This window comes from Peromyscus californicus, unplaced genomic scaffold, assembly GCF_007827085.1.
Source record: "Peromyscus californicus insignis strain IS unplaced genomic scaffold, ASM782708v3 Scaffold_8__1_contigs__length_139910024, whole genome shotgun sequence".
Lineage (NCBI taxonomy): Eukaryota > Metazoa > Chordata > Mammalia > Rodentia > Cricetidae > Peromyscus > Peromyscus californicus.
The window spans coordinates 135,105,411-135,124,216 of NW_026294606.1; the positions used below are offsets into that span (position 1 = coordinate 135,105,411).

The window sequence follows — 18,806 nt, forward strand, 5'->3', positions numbered from 1 at the left end:
GCTGTGTCCAGAAAACACCATTTCCTTTTGGTGATGCTCTGTCTCTTCCACTCTTTCCACAATGAGCTCTGAGCCTGGGTGAGGGGCAGCTGATACAGGGATCTTATTAGGGCTAAACATTCCACAGGCTCTTATTCTTTGCACCTTGACTAGTTATGGGTTCAGCCTGGACTACAGAGTGAGTTCCAGGATGGCCAGGGCTACACATAGAAACCTTGTCTCAAAAAAAAAAAAAAAAAAAAAAATGCTGTCCAGCATCTTTTTTGTCTAGTGGGGAGATTGTTTCCCTGTTAAATACAACAACTTTTCTGTGCTTGTCTGTACCTTGGTCCTGGTTATGAAAATTTGAGGAAGGAAGGACTTACTGCTCAGTGTCAGCCATTGTGAAGAATGGATTAGGTCACCCCACTGGATGGATTCAGAGGCTGGTCACAAGTGGGTTAACTCTGAAGAAGAGCATAGCATCTTGCACATATGCACGCACACACACAGCCTTTAAATTCTGCGTAACCAGCTCTTTTCTCCACCTCCAGAGGCACCAGGGATCAGAAGAGGTCGGACCTTTTTGCTTTAGTGCAGGCTGGTGGATCGAGGCTGTGGAGGGTTAATTAGCTATCCTCTTGAATTTCTTAGGAAGCCCTGGAGCCTTACGTACTATGGGACTCTGGCATTGAGGGGTTTTGTAAATTATTTCATCTGAATGCTTCTGTCAGACCAGTGGGGGTAGGTCTACGTTCATGTTTAAAGAGTCAGGACCCAGAGAGCACAAGAAAACTGATGTCAGGGTATGTGCACATTTTGGCCCTTATTTCCGGTCCCTGTGATTTAGGGTTTTTGTGTTTGTTTGTTTTGTTTTTCATTTGTTCTACTCTAGAGATTGAAGCTGTCTGGTTGCCTGTGGGGCCGTTTGTAGTTTGTAGGTATCACCCCTTTACCACCTACATTCTGAAGACCAAGCTGATGGGCACAGCTTTGACCAGGTCAATGCCTATGATTGGTAGAGAGACTACTAACCCTGTGGTAAACCATGTGGCTGTGGCTTTTAATTACCTGTGGGGAATAAACCCTAAGTCTGGCCGCTGTACATTCATTGTCCAGCACCTTGCCTGAGACTGCAGCAGGGGCCACCCTAAATGCTCCACTCCCTGCCCCACCCCTACCCCCACCCCAGGAGGCCTGAGGGACTTGAAATTTTGATGACTACAAAAGAGTAGCATCCTTAATCTTTTCTAAGGAATGTGTAACTTGTCTCCATCTCCCATTAGCTTTAGTGAAGCTAATCACAGAGCCTCGTATGTGGCCATCAACCAACCATAATGTCTGTCCACAGCCCTTTGTGAGTATAATGTGTCCCTTGTAGTTCCTTGCTTGGGCGGTTTTGATAATTGTGTTGTGTGTGGCTCTTAGGTATACCTAACTCATGTCTTAGGTATACCTAACTTCTGCTGTGCTGTAACTGTACATTCTAAAACTTGGGGAGTTTTATTTTTAAATCAGAATGCTGATTATCCATATAGCTTTAAATCCTCATGATGGAAAATTGACCACCTAAAATAAAGACACATACCTAAATTTTGTAGTAGCGTTTTTACTGCTTAAGACTCCAAAGAATTCATAAGTCTTATGTTAAATCTTGACTTTGATTTTCCTTTGAGTTTCATTATTTTTTGTTGGCTAAAGATTTTTCTTGCTTGATGGCATTGTTGGACTATTGTTATTTCCTGCCTGTGGTTGGTTGGCTATGACTCCAGAGTAAATAATGTAGGGGCTCATTGGCCTTATCTATCAGCAGGGATACAGCTTCGCCTGGAAAAGCATTGATTTCAGTCACACAGGCCTGACTTTGCACCCCCTTTCTTCTTCCAACGGTCTTAGAAAAGATTATGTAACTTATTCAAGCAAACTGAGCTTTTCAAAATTATCTATAAAAGACAAGGGAAAACACCTGCCCTTCTACAGTGGCAAGCTTTCAAGATACCACAGTTAATAAGCCCAGTGTGTGCTCTCCTGGGAGTTCCAGACAGCCATCTGCTGGGAGTTTGCTAACCCCGAGAACCTAGTATGATCTTCTTAAACTTAGCCCCAACTCCCTGCTCTGTTGGTTTCATAATCTGCCCACCAAGCAGCTTGGGGAGATGACCTCTGTAGCTTTGGAGCAGCCCTGGATCTTGAACCTTAGGTTGTATTGTTCAACAGTCCCAAAGGTCTGAGTTTGGCTCCTCCCTCAGCTTTGATGTTTGGAGACCTCTGAGAAAAGTCATGTGTCACATGGCCAAGGCCTGGGACCCACCCAAGGCCCAGCCTCACCCACCAGGTATTTGGTGCACAGTGGGTGATCCAGTTGTCCCAGCCGGCTTGGTGGGTAACCACAGCAAGTTTCCTCTTAGAGTGACTGTGCCTCTCCCCTGAGCTAGGCATGGCCTTGTTTGTATGCTCAGGCCTCCTGCTAGGTAGCTGCCATTCTCCTCAGGGACCCTATTGGGCTACAACCCCCAGCCTCTAAGGGCCTGCAGTTTTCTGAAATGAAGCTTCTGTTCCTTTCTGTTCTGCTAGCAAGCTCATTTACCCCTCAGACTGATTCTACAGTGATCATTGGGAAGGAAGCAAATGGGATTCATTCTCTAAGACTGGTTAGAGGTGTAACTCCAAGACAGTTCTCTTATGGTGACACCAAGAGTGCTAGCCTTGGGAATGAACTTTGTATGAGTCCCTGTGCGGAGATAGTTGTGGCCTTTCTTGGTAAAGGAGGAAGTTCAGGAGGGATGCCCAGCACCCTCCAGCCTGAGAACTGGGTTAAATGTGACTGTATTCCATCTTAACTGGATGCCTTCCATGACCTCCCCACTTCTCTGCCTACACGACCTGCTACAAGGTGAGCAAGTTACTGTGTTTCCAACTGGCTTTGATGATTGGCCACCACTCTTTCAGGAGAGCCAATGGGAAACAGCCACAGGAACCATCGGCTGTGCAATAGAAAGCACTAGGTGTTTACAGGTCAGATCCCGCTCCTACCTCGGGCTCAGCACTGGGCCCACTCCAGTCACTTGTAGAGCAGTGCTTCTCAGCCTTCCTATGTGGCGACCCAACCTCAAAATTATTTCTTCTTTCTTTCTCTTCTCTTCTTTTCTTTCTTTCTTTCTTTCTTTCTTTTTTTTTTTTTTTTTTTTTTTTTTTGTTTTGGTTTTTGTTTTTTGAGGCAGGGTTTCTCTGTGTAGCTTTGCGCCTTTCCTAGAACTCACTCTGTAGCCCAGGCTGGCCTCGAACTCACAAAGATCCACCTTCCTCTTCCTCCCGAGTGCTGGGATTAAAGGCGTGTGCCACCACCACCTGGCTTGAAGTGATTTACTACTTCATAACTAATTTTGCTCCTGTTATGAAATGTAATGTAAATATCTGACATGCAGGATATCTGATATGTGACCCCTGTGAAAGGGTCATTAGACCTCGGAAGGATCACGACCCACAGGTTGAGAACCACCACTATAGAGGGAAAAACAGGAGGGTGGTGTCTCTCAAACCTGGAGACTTTGTCGTCTTTCAGCTCTGTCACCCCTCATGAAACAGACTCACTTGGTCTGATAATCCAGGGTGAGTGACTGTGGCCTGAGGCTGGCTGACTTTGTGGATAAGTTTTATTATGACACAGTCATACCTAGTCCTTCCTTCATGATTTTCCTGGGCTGCTTTTTCTTCACAGAATTGTGTCAGGAAAGACTGTGTGGCCTGCAAGGTCCTTTTTGGAAGAAGTCAAAGGAATCTCCTTGGTAAATCAGTATTTCTTGAAGGCCTATTTTCAGTGAAGGAGTTTACCACTACATGGGCCGCATTGTCTGATGGGTGCTGTGGGTTACCACCACATGGGCCACATTGTCTGATGGGTGCTGTGGGTTACCACCACATGGCCACATTGTCTGATGGGTGCTGTGGGTTACCACCACATGGCCATGTTGTCTGATGGGTGCTGTGGGTTACCACCACATGACCACATTGTCTGATGGGTGCTGTGGGTTACCACCACATGGCCATGTTGTCTGATGGGTGCTGTGGGTTACCACCACATGGCCACATTGTCTGATGGGTGCTGTGGGTTACCACCACATGGCCATGTGTCTGATGGGTGCTGTGGGTTACCACCACATGGCCACATTGTCTGATGGGTGCTGTGGGTTACCACCACATGGCCATGTGTCTGATGGGTGCTGTGGGTTACCACCACATGGCCATGTGTCTGATGGGTGCTGTGGGTTACCACCACATGGCCATGTGTCTGATGGGTGCTGTGGGTTACCACCACATGGCCATGTGTCTGATGGGTGCTGAGGCGGGTGTTTTAGCATACCCATTGTACATCTTTTCTTGCCATTGAACCCAGCAGAAGTTTGCATTTGGTTTTTGGATGCTTAGGTATATGACTGTAATTAAGTGTCTGGTTGTGTTTTTCATAACCGAAGATTAGATTTTTGTTTTGGAATAGTTTTAATATCTACAGAAAAGTTGTAAAAATAGAACAAGACCTTCACTGGCCTTCCCCTCTTGCACACATCCTACAGAACTCTAATAACTTTGGTAAAAAAATGAAATCAGTGTTTATACTGCATGTTAATTGGCTTTTGGTGAGAACAGTGTTGATGCACAGCTTTACCAGAAGGAAGGTCTGGTCCAGAAATGCAGCAGCAAGTGCCAAGGGCGTCAGTTCCTGCCCCTTACTTTGCCCAGCTCTGCTGTGTGCCTTTCACCTGTTCCCTCAGTCTGTTCCCTGTCCTCCCTTCTTTCTGACGATGTAAAATTCCACGGACAACCCAGGCACTAATCAACGCACCCATGTGCACTAGCCCCTGGGCGGTATGCTCCCACTCTTCCATCCTGTCCCTTTTGTCCATTTCAGATAGTAAGGACTACGAGGTGACACCACACACAAGCCTGTGGCCAGCAAATGGCAGCACTAGTCCTGGAATGGGTCTGTCTGTAGAGCACCCAGTGTCGTGCATTTGGCACGTGTGTGATTACGATCCCTTGTTGTGGTCCTTGCCTTTAGCCCGTGGTCTGCCTCCTGAGTCCTCTGAACTCACATCACTGGCCCTTCCTCTGCTGTTTTATTCCAGCTACTCTGGACTGGAGAATGTGATCTCCATTGTCTGGAAATTCCTGTCACCTTTCTGAGGTTGTCTTCCTGTGTGTGCCATGGAATGTTAGGGTCATGGAGAGCCATACCTCACACGCCTGGGTGTGCAGAGGTGAGGATGACATGGAAGGAGGGCAGCCTCACTCCTTCCTTCAGGAAGCCTTCCTGGTGTTCAAGAGCTGGTTAATGCTTCCTTCTCTGTTCCTGTGAGGGATCGTGGGCAGATTGCCCCATGGCACTAGACATGGCTTCCCTGACCCCTGCCCTCCCTGAACACTTCTGGAGAGCAGGCAGTGTTACAACCTTCCTGGTGTCCCTAGGGCAGTGCCTGATGGGCTCTTCTCAGACCATAGGTAATGAGTGAATGGGGTCTGTTTCAGACTTTTCCTAATAGGCACTTTCTTAGGGTTTCTATTGCTGTGAAGAGGACACTGTGACCATGGCAACTCTTATAAAGGAAACATTTAATTGGGGCTGGCTTACAGTTCAGAGGTTTAGTCCACTATCATCCTGTTGCGACAAGGTGGTGTGCAGGCAGACACAGTGCTGGAGAAGTAGCTGAGAGTCCTTCCATCTTGACCTGCAGGCAACAGGAAGTGGTCTGAGTGTCACACTGAGAGAAGCTTAAGGAGACCTCAGAGCCTGTCCCCATAGTGACACACTTCCTTCCACAAGGCCACACCTCCCAATAGTGCCACTTGCTTTGGGAGCCATTTCTGTCACACCACCACAGGCACAGACTCCCCCATCTAACCCACAGATTCCGGTGACCTCATCAGGGATATCTGTTATCTCCCAACTCTTACTCCTTGATGTGAACTCATTTGGAGGGAAACAGTGTGCTTGCTGTGGAATTGCCCCTTGGAACACTAAGGAACGACTGACATTTATTTGGAATTTGAGATTTCTCAGAATCTACACATTTATAATATTTCATTCCGTCTTTATTAACATTTTTAAACATTTGGTCAGGACAGCTGTTGAAGACAGGCTGTACATTTCCAAGACTGGCAGGAGATCATTTCACTACCATGTAAATTTCTGCTCAGGTGAAGTTCTGAAAATCACACTCTCCTGTGTAGGCTTTCCATTCGATTCTGATAACATATAGTCGAGTGTCTGGGAAGGGGGAGGACTTAGTCATTGAGTGTCATTTGTTGACAGTATTCCCACTGCTGCACTTGGGTTGTAGTTGCCCCTGTGTCCACGCCCTGGGATTGACCTTCTCCTGCCAGCAGTGCTCAAAGCTGACCCCTCTGCTCTGCTGAAGAAATGCTGTGGGGTTTTCTGGGGACCCTTGCACCCCAAAGGCTCCAGTCCCTTCTCGCCTCTCAGAAATGTTTGTGCTCTTCTGACATGGGAACCTGTTGTTGGCATGCAGAAAACGCAGCCTTCAGGAACCTGTTGTTAACATGCATAAAGCACAGCCTACAGGAACCTGTTGGCATGCAGAAAGCACAGCCTACAGGAACCTGTTTTTGGTATGCAAAAAGCGCAGCCTATAGGAACCTGTTGTTGGTATGCAGAAAGCGCAGCCTACAGGAACCTATTGTTAACATGCATAAAGCAAAGCCTATAGGAACATGTTAGCATGCAGAAAGTGCAGCCTTCAAGAACCTGTTGGCATGCTGGAAGGGCAGCCTCTGATGCTGAAGTCGATTGGGCCGAGTTGGAGTCAGAGCAGCTTGCTGATCTGTTACACTTTACAAAAGTGAACTCCGGAAGTAAATGTGTTGGTAGCCAGCACCATTTTGTTTTCTTTTGTCACCGAGAAAATCTCTAGGACCTTTGCCTGATGTGCAAGCCTGTTTTTCCAAAGTAAGCATATCAAGTCTTCCTATACAAAAGTTGATTCTTCCTATGCAAGAGTGTTTCCTTAGGTGCGCTCCCCACCCCCCGTCTTACACACACACACACACACACACACACACACACACACTCACACACTCACACACACACATCCTATCTCCAGCCTTTCTCCTGCCTCCACCACCATGTCCCACCCACTCAGGGAAGCTTCAGTTGCCCCAGGAATGGCCACACAGATGTTCACTGTGCGTATTTTCTGGAATGTGCTTCTGAGTTAGCAGTTTGAAATCCCCATGTGCTTTTAGTGAAACACTTGTTTTTCCTTGTCCTCCTTCCTTGAGAAGGGAACCGCTTCCCTCAAAGGAGGGTCATGGTATTGGCTCTTCCTTCCTCCATAGGAGAAGATGCAGTAAATGTGTTAAGTGGGAAGTAGTCCTCTGTAATTTATTCTGTTTTGGTAAAAGTGGTTTCTGAGCTTCTCAGGAGGGACTGACTGTCTGTCTTTTTTTTTTTTTCTTCCCCCCCCCCCCCGCCCCCAAACCACAATGTTGCTTTCAAGAAACTTGTGAACTTAGGTACTTCATGTAATGGTTCAGCAGCTCCCCACTACATAGGGTTAGTGGTCTGTGTTTGCCCAGTGTAGCAGTCCAGAATTAGCTACAGCAGTGGGAAGAAGGGAGCAGAGTGTCCAGCTTTAAAGCTGAAAGGACAATTAGAGCATTTCATTGGATATTCTAGGACATGCCAACTTTTTATTCTGATGTCACCAATCCTTTTTCCTGTTTAATCCAGAGACTCTCAGCCAGGTTCTCATGTGAACCATAAAATACACAAAGATGATCAGGATAACCATTTCTACAGTTTCCCAAAGATACTATGGCCAAGAACTGCGGAGGGTCTGGAGATCTGTTGTGCTTGCACACTGTTCAATTAGCCTCCAGCTGTATGTGTCTTGGCAGAAGATACAGAGTTCTCAGCCCAGAGCCACTAGCAGGAGTCAGAGCATTGGTATTTTCTTGTCCCATTTCCACAGGTGCCAGGTGATAACTGTGTGGCGTAGTATAGGAGAGGAATCCAGGTCATCCATGAGTCTTATTTGATGGATGAAGCCTGCTCTTTGCTTCAGAGATACACAATCTCTGTTGTCTGCAAGCCCATTTTCCCTACAGATATTTTCAAAAACAGCCCAGAACCAAGGTGTGCAGAAGATTGGATGTGCAGAGGCATAAAGAAGCCCAGGGAAAACTATCTTCCACAGACACATGGGCAGAACCATGCTGGCTGAGAGCAGAGATGGCTAATTCATTAGGTACATGGAGGGCTTAGGGCTTAGGTGGGAAGCTGCCGTGGCTGCCCTGCCATAGAACTCAGTAGCTCTCCCTCAGGATGTAAGTGTACGTCAACCCTGTATATCATTACTATTTCTCACAGTATCTCCCTCTTGTCTTTTGCCTCCCTTACCCCTAACAGCTCCCTATATTTTACTTTCATGTCCCTTGAGTTTCCCTTCAAAATGTTTTAAAGAAGGGGAAAAGAATAACAGAAATCCTCTTGGAAGATTATTCTCCACTATTTTTGGAGGGAAAGTAGGGTGTTTGACAGAATAAAGTATTAAAATTTTAAGCCATATTGCAAAGAACAGGTAACCAAATTCTAGATGGTTGCATAATGAATCTATGCCTTTAGGAGGGCAGTTCTTTAAAAAAAAAAAAAAAAAAAAAAACAATTTTGCGAGACAACCATGAATTGTAGCATCCTGGGGCCCTAGTGTGAACCTGTGGGACTTGAGTATGTTTATTTGCCCATTTATTGCCTTATTTCAGTCTTCTGGGAGGACAGGATTCCAAGGTTGCCCAAGTGGCTGCCCCATTCCATTTCTCAAATTGTATTCTGCCCTGCAGATATCCCCTCCCCACGGCTCCCAGTTCTCCAAGATGCAGGAACATTCCCAGACACGGTTTCTAGACTTGCAATTTGCCATTATTTATGAACATCTCAACCCACAGAAGTCTGTGTGGTGGAGGTGTAAATGAGAACGGCCTGCATATGCTTGAATGTTTGGTTCCTCGTTGGTGAGCTGTTTAAGGAAGGATTAGGAGGTGTGGCCTTGTTGCAAGAGGTGTGTCTCTGGGGGTGGATTTGAGGTTTCAAAGGCCCATACCAGATCCAGTCTCATTCTCTCTGTGGGCCTCCATCTTGTAAATCAGATGTGAGCTCTTAGTTACTGCTCTAGCTCTAAGCCTGTCTGTGGCCATGCTCCCCGCCATGATGATTGTGTACTCACCCTCTGAGACATAAGCAAACCTCCAATTAAATTCTTCCTTTTGTAATTTGCCTTGGTCATGATGTCTCTTCCCAGCAACAGCATTGTAACTAATACAGCATGTGCGTGCGTATGTGTGTGCACATGTGTGTGTGTGTGTGTGTGTGTGTGTGTGTGTGTGTGTGTGTGTTGCGCACACGTTGTGGGCCTGGAGAAACCCAGAACACAGATAGAGAAATTGAAGTTGGAATGAGTTATCTCAAATAGAAACTGGCTGGCATGAGATGTCATAGCACATAGATGTTGAACAGACACGAGAAGATACAGAAAGCATGACACATTTGAAAACCTGACCCTGGGCAGAGACTGCCAAATGTGAGTTTTAGATTCAGGACAAGCTAGACTAAGCACGGGCCCTTACCTTCCATGTCTGTTCTTCCAGTAGCTCTCTCACTTTCCGAGAGGGAGGGGGTATTTCCCCTCCACACACAGAAACAAAAGGAAAACACAAAACAAGGAAGATGAGAGGGTTATGTGGATAATAGTGGTACCATTTGTGGTCTTCATTTTTAAAGGGCCCATAGCTGCAGTCATGGTGTTCATCGTCGCCTGCGGCTGTCCTCCTCCTCAGCTGATGGATGGCCATCCTGGAATCCATTCACCACCTATGTCTAGGCAGATGTGATGGGGGTGTGGTACAGCATCTCATCTTCAGCCACCCCAGGCACCCTGAATAATTGCTGTGAGATGAAATGGCAATTGTTAATCTGACTATGGCCTTAAATTCTCTGTGACAGCCTCACTGTCCTTCCCTTCTCCCTTCCTGATTAGTAAGACGCCATTGGAGGTTCGTTTTCTTGGGAGAATTTAGTGTTTTTTGTGGCTCAGTGGTTCAGGTCACTAAGATTTATAAGTTTCTTGGCATAGAGTGAAGTGGGTTTCTTGACTCCCTAAGTGGCCAGGTAGAAGTTTTGTGACTAAGTCCTCTCAGAATAATACTTGTAGTGAAGCCGGTTATTACTGTCTGTCATGGCGGTAATGGAGCATATCGTGCCCGTGGTGTCTAAAGACCGTTCTGGTTTGCAGCTTCTCGTGGGTTGCACAGAAGGTGGGTGAAGCTTTGCATGCCCGACACTTTATCTGGCTTTGTCAGGACAGCAGTATGAAAGACAAGAGAAATAGCTGACACCGTCATAAAGCCACTAGTCCCAGCCTGCCCTCCTATTTATTGAGGTGACAGGCCTTCAGGGGTCCCCGTAGGCTGAAAAACAGGGAGTTGTGAGGCAGAGGTTGGAGTGGCAGAGGCCAAGCTCAGCACAGACAGAGAGGCTGCAGGGTAGCAGCACCTGTGCTCAGGGATGGTGTAGGGCATGTAGACTGCTCACTGAGGGTGACTGCCTGGGACAAAAGAGCTGAGGACTAGCAGGAGACCATGTTGGCAGTGGGGCATAGAGCAGTGGGAGTAGTCCTTCTCCTAATGAAGGGGAGAGTTGGAGAGGAATAGCTGGGAGCTGTGCCGAAGGAGATGGGCAGAAGGAGGTCTGCTGTAGCAGAGGGCAAGGCAGTGCTTGGAATCTGGAAGGACAAGCCATTCCTGAAACCATTTGAGCTGTGGTGAAGAGGTCGTCAAGGTGTGTGCTGGAAATAACTGAGTTAAAGGAGCTGCGTGTGTGCATGTAGTGGGTGGGCAGGGCTTGGTGGCCGAGTGCTTCCTGATGCATGCCAGACTCTGGGTTCTACCCCAGTACCACAGAGAAAGACAGGCAGGTAGGTAGAAAGTGTGCTTTCCATATGTTGATTTTTTTTTTTTTTTTTTTTTTTGCTGGGGGGTGGGGTTGGTTCTTTTTGAGTTTTGCAGCTAGACTTAGTGGTGCAGGTTTTTAACTCTAGTATTTGGGATGCAGAGGCCAGTGAATCTCTTAATTTCTGTGCCAGCCAGGAATACAGGGACCCTGTATTTTTTTTTTAAATTTATACCATAGCCACAAGGCTCCAGATCCAAGGTAATTGATGAGTAATCCACATTGATGTTTATATATTCAGAGGCCACACTGATTAATTTTTTACTAACTTGACGCAAGTTAGACCCACCTGAGAAGAGGGAACCTCAGTTGAGAATGGTTTCATCAAATTTACCTGTGGACAATTTCTTGATTAGCGATTTTTGTGGGAGGACCTAGTGCATTATGGGAGGTATCACCACTGAGCAAGTGGTCCTAGGTTGCAAAAAAGCAAGCTTAGCTGGGCAGTGGTGGCACAGGCCTTTAATCCCAGCACTCAGGAGGCAGAGGCAGGCGGATCTCTGTGAGTTCGAGGCCAGCCTGGTCTAGAGTGAGTTCCAGGACAGCCAGGGCTACACAGAGAAACCCTGTTTTTTCTTTGGTGGGAGGATTTGGGAAGCAAGCTGAGTGAGCTGTGGAATGCAGGCCAATAAGCAGCGCTCCTCCATGGCCTGTGCTTCAGCTCCTTCCTTGAGTTCCTGCCCTGACGCCCCCTGATAACATACCCTTTCCTCCCCAAGTTGCTTTTTGTTGTGGTGTTTATCATAGCAGCCGTCACTGACTTCTTCAGTATTTTTTGATATTTTATTTATTTTTATGTGTATGAGTGTTTTACCTGCATGTATGTGTGTACCACATGTGTGCCTGGGGAGGCCAGAAGAGGGTGTTGGATCCCTGGATATGGAGTGACAGATGGTTGTGAGCCACCATGTGGAGCTGGGAATTGAACCCAGGTCCTCAGGAAGAACAGCCAATGCTCTTAACCTCTGAACCATCTCTTTCAATTTTAAATTCTGAGGAACGACTCAAACACGAAGAATTGTTTGTGGTTCATTGATTTCTCCTTTAAACTCTAGTCTTTTGCTCTTTCTGGAGGAATCTTGGTTGTTAGTAGCAACATTTTTTGAGTTTCCACATATAAATACCAGGTGAAGGACCTTTCAATGTTGAAGTGTTACATGTTGGTCTCTGTCAGCCATGTACCTAATGTTTAAGTTTGTGTGACTTTCCATATAAGTAGAAGAAATGAATTAGGACAGGTTTCCCCCACACAAAGCCTCAACTTAGGGTTTTTAACTCAGGAAGCTGTGGAATCAACATGTATTCAGTAGAAACATGTTTTGTGTTCTCATCTTCTCTGGTCATAGGTGAGCAGCAGTGAACAATAGTCCGAGGCAGGATATGATCGCACAGGGGTGTGTGTGTGTGTGTGTGTGTGTGTGTGTGTGTGTGTGTGTGTGTGCATGCATATGTGCAATATGCTGCTAAGAACATTAGATATAGTCTCAGTTATGGTATTTCCAGCTTCAGTGGGTTTATCAGAAGGTAAACCTCATTCTCAGCCAAGGAGCGCCTGCTTCTAAGAAGTCCACACCACTACTTTGAGCCTTAGTTTTCTAATTAGTGAACTGATTGCCTTAGGTAGGGTTTCTATTGCTGTGATGAAACACCTTGGTAAGGAAAGGGTTTATTCCAGATTCACTCATAGTCCAGCATGGAATGGAAGTCAGGGCAGGAACTCAAAGCCGGAACCTGAAGGCCGGGAGTGAAACAGAAGCAAAGTTCATGAAAACCAACCAGGACACTGAAAATGGTAGTGGGTTAGATAAGATCAGATCCCCACAAACAGAGAGAAGTTCAGGAACGTGTCTCTAGCTGGAGATGTGGCTCCTTCTAGAGTGGCTTGAGTTCGAATCCTGGGAGGTACAGACAGGACTCTGTCCTTGGTGGTATGAAGACACATGGGTGCTGGCATCCTGGCCATTTGGCTCGGACTGTTGTATAATTGTTGTTATGAGTATTCATGGCATTAATCCTGTCCTTCAAATGTATCCTTAGGCCAAGCCAGCCCCGGCCGTCTACAGTGCAGTGGCTAAATCTGCAGTCTCCAACCACACCAAGCTCCAACCCAGATGGTACACCTCCATCACCCAGGATGTCCCACCTCCCCCTGTCTCCTGCTGCTTCCATTGTAGACAAGCTGCCCGAATGGTACGTGGTTTGGGGCGTGATGTGGATTAAGAGGGTAGCACAAAGAAGCGCCTTGACAGCCTTCTGCTAGAGAATGCCTGTCTGGATCCCTTGGCATCGATAGCTAAGTTCCAGTCCGGGCTGTGCCTCGTCTCAGGAGCAGGTGCAGCCCGCTTGACACTGTGGGGATTGGCTTCAGGACTCCCACACCTGTCCACTCTGTCTTCTAGTTGCTCATATAGAATGATTTTGTATTTACATCTGACCTACACTCATCCTCCTGTATGTTTGAAGTCACCTGTAGGTCAATTTTAATACCTAATAATGCGTATGCTGTGTAAACCTTTGCTACACTGTATTGTTTAGGGTTGTCACGAGAGAACTGGATGTGTTGCACAATACAGATGCCCTTTTTTTGAAATACTTTCAATCAGTGAGTGGTTGAATCTGTAGATGAGGAACCTGTTGGCTCCACAGGGCCAATCGCAGGTTCTTGAGAAGAACTGGTAGTACATGAGCCTTGTTGGACCTGCTCTCCCTTTTCAGTCCTTCTTACCTACTTATGAAATAGGTGCTTTGCAAGAATTTTTATATGCAAATGTAAAGCAGATTCTTTGTTGAAAAGGAAGGCAGAGTGGATGCTGGATATGTTGACTTCTGAGGGCATCTTATGACCAGTTTGTAGAAGAGAGAATAGCAAGTCACAATGCCTGAGCATCAGCTGGCAGAATTCTCACGTCTCCAAGAAGAGGCAGCATTTCTTTTTTCCTTGGCTTAGATCTGGCCAAGTATGGCTTCCACCATTTCCCATTGTGCACGTCTCTCAGGAGGGCTCAGAACATGTTCTCACAAGTTAGGAGACGCTGAGCCTTGTGTTCCTTTTGAGGGGGAGAATGGTCTAAATAAAGACCTAACAGGGATGGCAGCCCTTCCAGTGTGCTGTGGGAACTGTAGGCGTCACACACGGACTCACTGGGAGCAGTTTAATGGGCATGTGCCTCTTCCTCGCACTTCGCTGATATACAGCTGAAGTACTCAGAGGTAAACATGCCTTGTGCATCCTACAGTGCTGAGCCCTGGGATGGGACACTCCACCAGGCCATAGGAGAATCTGGTGAAGTGGTTCACTGACAGCTTCCCAGGGAGACTCCTTAAGGGAAAGTTTGTGTTGGAAACCCATCATTACTTGAAAGCCAAGTGCTACAGCTCTGCCTGATGTTCACGGCCCTGCCATTTCCTCTTCAGACTGTACTTCCCCACGGTTGGCATGTAAATGAGATTTGGGAAAAGGGGAGGGGGCTGTGAGGGTTCTGTCTTCAGTTTTTCATTCAAGCCTCTGTGTTCTCTCTGCAGCGTTGTCAATCGCAAGGCCCGTGCAGTGTACCCATGTGAGGCAGAGCACAGCTCGGAACTGTCATTTGAAATAGGAGCCATTTTTGAGGATGGTGAGTGCCGCCATGAGCTTTGTGGTGGGAGACAGCCTGTCTTCCCTTAATGTCTGCCCAGAGAGTGCGGCCACTGTTTGTGGCCGTGTTTTGACACTGGCCTGTAGAGGTGAGCTGCAGAGCTGTGTGTTGGTGGTGGGCACAGTGTTTCTTCTTGGCCAGTCTCCACGCCTTTTAATCTGTGTAGGCCTTCATTCAGGTCATTTCTGACGGTGGCAAGAAGCCGGTACCCCTTGAAGTTGAGTGCTGCTGAGGTGCATCCTTGTTTTCTCTGCCTCCACCATCCCTCACCAAGTGGAGATGCTTCATCGCACCAGTGAAGACTCAGAAACCCAAACACTTGGCCTTCTCTCTTCTGTACTGTTCCCGCGCTTTGCGGTTTCCTGCCAACTGGAACAGTGTGCGCATCTTTAGACTTTACATTTTAAATAAGGGTGTGGATTTTAGTTGAATGTTTAATATTCATACACAGACATTTAGGAGCTAGGCCTGTTTTAATATTTCACAAATTTCTCCTCTGGTTCAGTGAATATATTTTCCTCCCTTGCTCTTGATTTCTTTCCTCTCTAGTCACACTCATTATGAAATTCATTGGTTGCTGTGGAAACGGTGATGTTGAGTGTGGGTGGAGCTCCCCAGAAGAGTTCCTAGGAAGCAGGGGAAACCTTGGCTGCTGGAATGGAATGGCTGATTAGCCAGAATGTTTGGAGTCTATGGAACACATCGCCACAGTGCATTGTGGTAGTTAGAAGTGCAACATTTGATGAGGGTTGTTGTATAGAAAGCAAGTTGCTTTATTTAGAATAGCTTCTGTGTGTGTGCTGTGTGCTTCTAGAGCCAGATTCCCGATAACATCAGAAAACAACAGCAGTGCCCTCTCATAAGATTTTTCCTACACACCGAGATATTAGATAGAAGGATAGAGAGGGGAGAAACAGAAACACAGGATAGCCTCGGGAGGGCCTGGATCATTTATCCACCGACCCCTCTGTCTCTTCTAAAGGGCTATTTATAGGAATGCCAAGGGGTAGAACAAAAGACGTCCCCCTTGCTCAGCCAAGTGCAGACCCTTCCAATTACTTAGTAACCATGCACGTGGTCAAGCAGTCCTCTGATGCAGCTCTGCTAGGTAAAGCAAGCTCAGATCTCACTAGGAAACCTCTGTGGGCTTCCACAGTAAGTGGTACTCAGGGATGTGTAAAGATGTCATCAAGACCAATGTATTCCCATGTTTGCTGAACATTCTGAGCTTCAGACTTGGATCTTTGACTGGTGTCCTTGTGGGGTGAGAAATGGCCACATTTGCAGGCCACACATAACTCTAGCAAAAGGGGATGTCTCCTCTTTGTGTTTCTTTTGAGAAAACTTTTCCACAACTTACTTCTGAGTTTAACTGCCTTTACATCCCTTGGTCAAAACTGGGTCAAATATTCACTCGAAGTTGTCAGTCTGAGGAATGGGTCAACGAGAACCACATTGGGTGCATGGCTTTGGGCACACAGCCATGACACCTGTGTCTCTCTAAACCAGATCTGGGTCTGCCAGTGTAGATCGAAGACAAAAGGAGGGTCAGGAAGCAGCCAGCCCAGGAGGCCCATGTTCTCCACCACCAAAGTCCCTTGATGACTTTAGAAAGGGATCATAGAGTATGTATATACTCATACGTATATGTACATAGAGATAAGCAACACACACACACACACACACACACACACACACACACACACACACGCCAACAACAGGTGGCAGTGCCTTGCCCCTTCACTTTCTCTGGAAATTGTAAGTGCTCTGTGTTCCAGGATTTTCATCCCGGTCTGCAAAGATGTTTCAGGGTGATTCAGTGAGGTTCAGGAAGCTGAACTTTGAATACTGTGGGCATTTGTGGCGAACATGCTGGTGACTACTGTGCCCTACAGGGGCCATCACAGTGTGCTGCAGATATGGTTGCATCTAGCCAGGTTGTCTCCCTTGGGCATGGTGCCCTGCAGTGCTGGTGGCCAATTCTTTCTAGGATGCTGGCTGGACACCCAGGGCATCTTAGTTGTTCCTCAGCCCCTCCCCGAAGGCCGTGTATTCCAAAAAAGATCTGCTTGGTATGCTGGCCCTCTCTTCTCCTATCCTGTAGACGTCTCATTTTCTGTGAGCCCCGTGTCTTACAGGTGCCTCCCCAGTGTCCCATTGTGGTGCACATGAGCTCAGAGGAATGTTTTCAGAGGTGGCACAGCCTGCCCAACTTGCTGTTCCTTAGGAGCGGGTCCTAAAGGGCACAGGAGGTTGAGGCCCTTAACTAGGGTACGACCCTACTCTATAAATAAATACTATATAAACAACATTACTATATGCACTTTCTTCTCCAGTGCCTGGCTGACCTCTCAGTTGCTTGGAAGCAGATATTTGCTCAGAATATGTTCACTCTTCAAAGGGTGGTGGGTTCTTTCCTTCTGACAACCAGCATGAAATGAGCCGGTTAGGCTGGGCGTGGTCCTTTTGTGGAGCCAGCCAGTGTTTACAGCTCAACCTGCAGCAACGTCTCCAGGAACACTCTCTTGCTTTGCCCGGCAGTCCTTAACACCCTGACACCTAAGATAGTTTTCTTCTGCTCACATAATGGTTTGGAATCTTCTCCCAGTCACAAGGATCCCACAGTGTAATCCGTTTTTGTACTGTAGTCAGTGACAGAAACTGGTTTATGACAGCCTGATAAGTCCCCTGGGCTTCACTGTTCATAGGGCTTTGGAATAATCACTAACAGGGACCTCAGGCCAGTGTGTGGAAGGGAGAGGGACCTCTAGTGAGTATGGCACTCTGTAACTCCTCACCTTCTCCTCTTACTCTGAGACTGTGGACTTCAGTTATGAATTCCAGTTCTGGGATGAAGATGTGTTTCTGTAGCTCTGAGAGATGTTTCCCATGCTCTACCAGGAAGGTCTGTGCTCACTCGTGTGGTCTCAGGGCAACCAGTGTTCCTTTAAAAGCCAGGAAACGTCCTCCTTTCTCTGGGGCTCATGAATCCCAGAAATACACGTGTTGACAGCTCTGATAGTCAGGTATGAAGTGTGGTTTTCCTTGGGTCTGCCCACAGGACCATAGGGCCCATGAGCACAGGGTTTTCAGGAACTAGCCCACACTCAGTGCTGAGACCAGTGTGTTGGTTGTATGCCACATGTAGAGGGAGTGTCTCCAGGCAGCAGGTGTGGACCATATTAACCCTTATAAACCTCTAGGAATTGAACTTTTAAGGTCTGAAGTACATGGATTAATCCTTGAAATGCTGTTTGGCACTCTCTGGGAGGGCCTGCCTGCCAGCTGTCTTCCTAATGTGGGAATCACAGGAAGCTGTTGAGTGCCCGATTAGTACATGCAGTGTGATGCTGGCTAACCTCAGAAATCAGTAAGGGGGGGTAGACTTGTGGGACAAAAGTATTTTAACTAAAGCTTAGGAAGGAGAATGAGAAGTATGGCATTTGAGCCCATGGTCACCCTGAGGAGGGGAATGTGTCAGGTGGGAGACAGAGTCCTCAGACCCAGCTTGCATGGGGCCCATGTTGGGCTTCCTAAGCTGAGCTGAGTTCCTACTGTCCTCTTCTGCTGAAGGCTCGGTTTTTAAAATATGTGTCACAGGTAATAGTTGACCTTAGGTTAGACCGTCAAGGCCCAAGACTCGATTCTGTAATGGATGTAGCTTTGCAGAAAGTGTTGATACTGATTTTGCAGTCACTGTTGTCGTGGGACAGGATGGTAAAAAGCACAGTGACATGCCACTTCACACCCGTTCCAGCATTGGAGAGGGGAGAGGGAATGAATCATTGGTGAGGTCGTAGAGAAATGAGGTCCCTTGTGCAGCTGGGAATGGGAACGGGGTGATAGCCATGTGGAAGATAACACTGTGGCTACTCAGAGCATTAGTGATGGAGTCAAGTGTGACCCAGCAGTCCAGTTCTGAGAATACACTCAAAAAGAGGAAAGGCAGGGATTCTCGTATCTGCTGTTGATAGCAGCAGCACTCATGAGGAGCCCAGAGGTGGAAGCGACCAATTGCCCATCAGCCGGCAAGTGGATGAACAAAATGTAGTGTGTACTTAGTGTACACTTAGGAGTGTAAGCAAGCTGTCTACAGAGAGTCAGACCCATGGGTGGGATTGAACCTGAAGATATCCTCAGTGAAATAAGCCAATTCCAAAGGGACAAAAAGATGA

At 47.1% G+C, this 18,806-nt stretch overlaps 1 protein-coding gene across 4 annotated transcripts in view; it reads left to right on the forward strand.

Moving 5' to 3' along the window:
• The window catches only part of Arhgap10 (Rho GTPase activating protein 10), a 279,570-nt gene that overhangs the window by 258,117 nt on the left and 2,647 nt on the right, over positions 1-18,806 (forward strand). For 3 of the 4 annotated variants that reach the window (XM_052727775.1, XM_052727774.1, XM_052727776.1), the window contains 2 exons: positions 13,034-13,186; positions 14,519-14,610. In XM_052727775.1, coding sequence (XP_052583735.1) covers positions 13,034-13,186; positions 14,519-14,610 — 245 coding nt within the window. Of the gene's footprint in view, positions 1-13,033; positions 13,187-14,518; positions 14,611-18,806 lie in introns of those variants that run through there. The other variant, XM_052727777.1, reaches the window with a different exon arrangement.